Below are 6000 nucleotides of genomic sequence, written 5' to 3'. Positions count from 1 at the left end.
TTTGCCGCAACCGCCGCTGCCGTCTTTCACCACCGTTACCGCCACCACTACCGCCTTTTACCACCGCTATCGCCACCACCACCGCCGCCCTTCACTACCGTTTGCCGCAACCACCACCGCTACCGCCTTTCACCACCACTACCGCCACCGCCACCACTACCACCACCATCACTACCACTACCGCCACAGCCACCGCCATCGCCACCGCCACCTTTAACCACCACCGTCTTCCACAACCACCAACGCTGCCGCCATCGCCTTCCACCACTGCCATCACCTTCCGCCACCACTACCACCACTGCTGCTGCCTTCTGCCACCACCACAATTGTTAATTTAATTTATTTTATTTGTTACTAAGAGGGATATTTTGGAGAATTCAATTAGAAATTTATTCCATTCTAAATTTTAAATTAGTCCAACCAAACATTAGAATGGTTATTAGCATTTCATTCCTACAAATTTCATTTTTACAACCAAACAATAGAATGATAATAACCATTCCATTCCATTCCCATTCTCATTCCATTCCCACTTGCATTCCATTCCATTCCTACACACCAAACATAGCACAACATCTTTTAACATCTTTTATTTGAGTTCTTTATTATTCAAGAGTGATTTTGATTTACGCCAAAACTCTATTTTGTAAATATGTAAGTGTAAAGTGCAAAAAATCAGAATATATAAAAATGTGTGACAAATACCCATTATATTTAATTTCCATTGTATTTAATTTAATATGTGCATATAAATGCTTAATATTTAAAAATATGTGCAAATTGCCCTTTAATATAGTTTGAAGTTTGACTATTTTTTATTTATTTATAAAAATCTCAAAATAATCTTAATATATCTTTAAAAATGAAAATCAATATTATTGTAATAACCTTTAAGGACAAATTTATAATTTACTTTTTAATTTCTGATTTTTTTTTTTAATTTTATAAATTTAATTTAATTTGAATTATACCAGTTCTTTACAAAAATAAAAAATACGCAACGTGTCTAATTTACGGATATAAATACCAGAGCAGACCCGTGCTTTTGAGTCTTTGACCTTTACCAAATAAGAGCAGGAAGCTTGGTGACTGATCTCCTTCAATCATTCACCATACAATCCTCTCTGTTACACACACACACACATATATATATATATGCACACACACATATACATTTCTTTTTCTGTATAATTCTCTGTTTTGATTATACGGTACAGACATGGTTGAAACCAGGCAAAGCTCATCTTCCTCAAAACGTCCGCTTTCGTCTTCTCTCCCCAACCGCAAACGATCAAAGGTTGGTTCTTTCCCGATCTGGGTTAGGGTTTTGTCAAGGTTTATCTTTCTCTACAATCTAAATGCATTTATGCACGCATTTACTTTTCATGTGAATTTCGAGTTTGATGTGTTTTGATTGCCACCGCAGGCGGCGGAGGCATCGCACCAGACACCTTGTGCGCCTCCTGTGGAAACCCCAGAGCCGGCAAAGGAATTGGGTTTTGATACGCCTTGTGCCGATACTTCGAAAGCGTTGGATGGATTGGATGCGACTGTGGCTGAGAAATCTCCGGTTGTTGCATTTGAAGGCGAGCCATTGGTGTCTCCAATGGCTTTAGGTGTGAAATCTTTCTTTTTCATGTATTTGGACTTTCTTGGCTTATGGGTTTTTCTGTCATATTCATCTTCAACGTCTGATCTGTGGTACAGATGATTCCGCCATTGATGCGGAGAAGACGAAGTCGGTTGATTCAATTTTGAATCGTGCCCAGAAACGGCAACTGATGCAAAAGCGGAAGGTCGAGTGGGGAAAGCTTCTGTCCCAGTACCCTCAGGTAGGCCTTCGTTTCTCACTCTTTTATTTATTTATTATTATTATTATTATTATTATTTTTGCAAGAACAAAAGAAAAGATCCCTTATACTTTCTTTTTAGTTTTACAACGTACGTTCAGCAGTCAGATTAATCACCGGGGTTCTCATCAAATAAAATCATTGGGTTTGACAAAACTGATTGGTCCGCATGTTAACTTCTTGAAATCTGGGATGCTTTTTTGGGTTCAAATGTTTGAAGTTGATAAGGTTTCTAGATTGTGCTGTAGATGTATATGCCAGCTAAATGTATACTTAAACTTGTATTATGCCTCTCTCAATTACAAGTTTCAGTGGTGCTACTACCTTGTTATGCCTTTATACTTGCTCGAAGTCAGTTGCCGCCTCTATGTATTTTGTTTTTAGCTTCCACTATTGGAGAGTTTGTCTGCAATTATGTAATATACTAGTCAAATAGTTCACTACTATTTATTACAAGCTTATTATGTCAGTGAGACCTGAAAAAAAAAAAAAAAAAAGGGCAACCTTGGGAGGAAGGGATTCATAAGAGGGGTCCATATTCACACCATTAAGCTATTTGAAGTTTGTTGAATTCTTTATTCTTACTGTATACAATCCAACTGCAAATTTAATTCGGCTTTCAAATCAATTGGTTACCGTAGGAGCAACTGTTCATGTCCATTATGGTGAAATCCTTTACGAAGGATATACGTGCACCACTCAAAGTTTTCAAAGTATTTATTATAACACTTTCCCAACTCAATTAAACTCAATAAAGCGTTGCCCCAACTATTTGGGGTTTGCTACATAAATTTTGTTTTCTTGTTTTGTTCCATGTAAGGCGATAACTTGAGTTAAACAACACAAATCTTATGTTTCTTTACTATATTAACTCAGGTTAACTTTAATCTTTCTTTTCTTTTAGCATTATCCCCAGTGTGATATGCTACTCTTTCTTAATGGTGCAGGATTGGTAGTTGCACATTGTCAAATTATCTTAGTCACTTTTCTCTGCATGTCCACTTCAACATTTGAACCAGGCTCATTTTTGTGAATCTATTGTTTCTTAGTTGTTTAACATTTAGTTTCATAGAGTATAGTTAAACTAACAATCACTTCGTATAATTTACTTTTTCAATTTTAGAGGTATATGTAATCATACAATATGATAAAAGCACCGATTTTATTCCATCATCACTAACCTTTTCCATTCTATGAGTGATCGAGTTTAGGTAATGGAATTGTTTGCTCTGTAGCATCCTTTAACCCTTGATCACTGCATTCCTATTTGCACTTCTAGTTTTATAAAGTTACATTTGATGAATTCAATTTGAATCCTACTTAGCTTAAACCCTTTTGATTCTTGAGCTTCTCTCCTTCTCCCTTCTTTAGTTCTATCAATCAAAAACAATGTCATCAAGAAATAGCATACACTATGTAGCCTCATATTGAATATGTTTTGTAAAAAGATATGAGTTTAATATTGATCCCTAATGCAAGCCTATTGTAATTGAAAATGCTGTACATTTATTATTCTTATAGGCACAACTATATTATAAATGATATTTATCATGTCAACATTTGATTTTTACTCATTTCTTTATAAAAATCCACATAATTCTCTCTTTGCAACCTATTGGCTTTTCTACATATATAATGTCCTTATTAAAATTCTTCTTCTGATCTCTACATCTTTCCATTAGTCTACTCTGTAATTAAATAGCTTCCATTATTGATGTCTCAGGCATAATTCTAAATTGAGTAGTTTCGTGTAATTATTGATCAACAAAATATTCTCTCTCAAGCATCTGTAGTATGAATTACGAATTTAATTAATACGTTGATGATTGTACAACTTGATGGCGTAAGGATCAGAAACCTAGGCTTTGGTAGAGTTAGTGCAAGGTCCGTGTTCTAGACGTATTCTAGGTCTTGCTTATAAATTTAACTAAATATAAAAAAGTTTTGGATTTTAACTAAATTACTGAAATTTGAAATTCAAACTAAAATTAAATATTGACGTTCGATAAATCCATCGTGCTAATTAGCACACCAATCAAGATGTAATAAATAAAAGCAGTAAAAAGCTTGGAGAAAGGACATTGAGATTTTTACGTGGAAAACCCAAATGAAAAAAATTAGGGGTCCCTTGTCTAGCCAAATCGAATCCACTATGCGAAAGATATTTTCACCAGGTTAATAGTTTGGATATCTTGAACCCTTAGTTACCTCTTGACATAGACTGATCCACCAGATTCTCCACTCGAGCCTCTTGGCACACAGTTTGCTCATAAACAAACTTCGCTCCTCGGGAATCTGCTACTTCAATAAGTGATTTGATCTCCAATGACTAGTCGCTCACTTCAATCTTGATTTGCTTGAATGATTGTTGGTGTTGAACTTGTCCAAATTAGCTCCACAATGATTATGATGTCAATACTCTCACATAACACTCACAAATTCTAATGTTGTTGATGAATGGCAGAAGAAAAATATGAATGCTCTCAATTTTGCTCAAAAACTCTCAAACATATGCATCTCTTTGTATGTTGTGTGTTTTATGATTTGTCCAACGGGCCAGTGGCCTAGCAGTATCAGCCTCTTGCTTTCCAAAGAGAGGTCAGGGGTTCAAGTCTTAGAAAAGGCATTTGTGTGTGAGTACCAACTAGGAAAAAAAAAAAAAAAATGCATATACCATTCAGAGTTGTAGAGAGAATTGAATTTTTAGTATTTAAAGCTGGAAAGGGAACTACTTTCTAATTTATTGGGGAAAAAAGGAAACTGCTTTCTTGCCTAAATCAACCGGTCCAGAGAGAAAGGGTGATCAATTGACATAGGTACTGCATCGTTTGATTGATAGATTAATTGATCAGAGTGCTCTGCACTTCTATACTTTAAGTTTTTATTTTATTTTTATTTTTTTTCAAGTTTTCAAAACACTTTAAATGCATGTCAATTTGGATTTTGCAAACCAAAGCATGAAATTTCAAAACGCTAAAGCATGGATCATAGATGCATGAGCCCTAATTTTGATGAGAGTATAGAAGTTTCAATATGCCCTTGGTATTGAATACTACACGTTTGCCCTTGGTTGAACTGTAGTGTTGTTATAGGCGCGCCTAGGCTCGAGGTGTAGGTCTAGCGCCTTTTGCCATCCCAGGCGCACTCATGTTTACTAGGCGGGCGCCTCGGTTGCGCCCCGTCCTATTTGTCAGGTGCGTGCCTAGGCACGCCTCGCTTTTTTTTTTTTTAAATGATTATTCTATTTCTCAAGCTAAAAATGGTACTTTTGGCAACATAATAAACTTATAAGAAAGTATTAGCTTATGAGAGAAGGAACTTTTGTTCAAAAGAATAAACAAATAAGAAATCTTAAGAGTCAAAGTGTTAACCGAACATAGAAAGAGTGAGACTTTGAGACCAACGACAAATCCCTAGTTGCAGAGTTGAACGATGAAGCCATGTCAGTTCTTTCTTCTTCTTCTTCTCTCTCTCCTCCTCTACTTCTCTCTCCTCTCATCTTTGCTTACTTCTCTCTCTTTGTCTAGTTTTCTTCTCTCTCCGTCTTTTTTTTTTTTTTTTTGGGGCTCTGTTTGTTCTCCCTTTTCTTCACACTTTCTCTTCTCATCTACTTCTCTCTCTTCATCTACTTCTTTTGTCTCTGCGTCTTTTTTTTTTTTGGGCTCTCTTTTTTTTTCTTTTTTCCCTTCTCTTGGTAACAGTTTTTTATTTTTAACTTTTTGTTTAATAGATTTCTTTCTTTTTGTGCTCTGTTTTCCATTAAAAAAAAAAGAAATTTTGTTTTGTCTTTCAAGAAAACAAATTTGTGCTTTGTTTTATGGTTCTTGAATGCTTGTATAGTTGATGGATTTACTTTTTTATATTTTATATTAATTTTTAGAATATTGATGCGACTTATGAGATATGAATGTTTTTATGGTAGTTTAAAATTTCAATTGTGCACCTCACTACACTTAGGCGTGTACCTCACCGTGCGCCTAGGCTCCAAAGGACCTCTAGCACCTTGGTGCGCCTTGGGCCTTTAATTACACTGGGTTGAAGTATGAATTACATCTTTGACCATTACCAAGAGGTAACTAACTTGCCACAAACTAACTTTCAAAAAACTAGGTAAACTAAAAAAATAAAAAAACAAAGTTACAGGCTCTTG

The 6000-nt window shown here is 35.5% G+C and overlaps 1 protein-coding gene across 3 annotated transcripts in view; it reads left to right on the top strand.

Annotated features, from left to right (window-relative positions):
• The first annotated feature begins 1047 nt into the window (after positions 1–1047).
• The window catches only part of LOC132306240 (uncharacterized), a 43188-nt gene continuing 38235 nt past the window's right edge, over positions 1048–6000 (top strand). For all 3 annotated transcript variants that reach the window (XR_009481863.1, XR_009481862.1, XM_059803562.1), the window contains exons 1-3: positions 1048–1297; positions 1427–1616; positions 1708–1832. Coding sequence is in view for 1 of the 3 variants with exons in the window: in XM_059803562.1 (XP_059659545.1) it covers positions 1220–1297; positions 1427–1616; positions 1708–1832 (393 nt within the window). In the remaining 2 variants the exon portion in view is untranslated. The remainder of the gene's footprint in view (positions 1298–1426; positions 1617–1707; positions 1833–6000) is intronic.

This window comes from Cornus florida, unplaced genomic scaffold (assembly GCF_030987335.1).
Source record: "Cornus florida cultivar Cherokee Brave unplaced genomic scaffold, ASM3098733v1 CherokeeBrave_3.0.0_Hap2_Chr05, whole genome shotgun sequence".
Classification (NCBI taxonomy): Eukaryota; Viridiplantae; Streptophyta; class Magnoliopsida; order Cornales; family Cornaceae; genus Cornus; species Cornus florida.
Note: the sequence above shows the minus strand (reverse complement) of the source record. Positions and strands in the feature narration are given on the sequence as shown.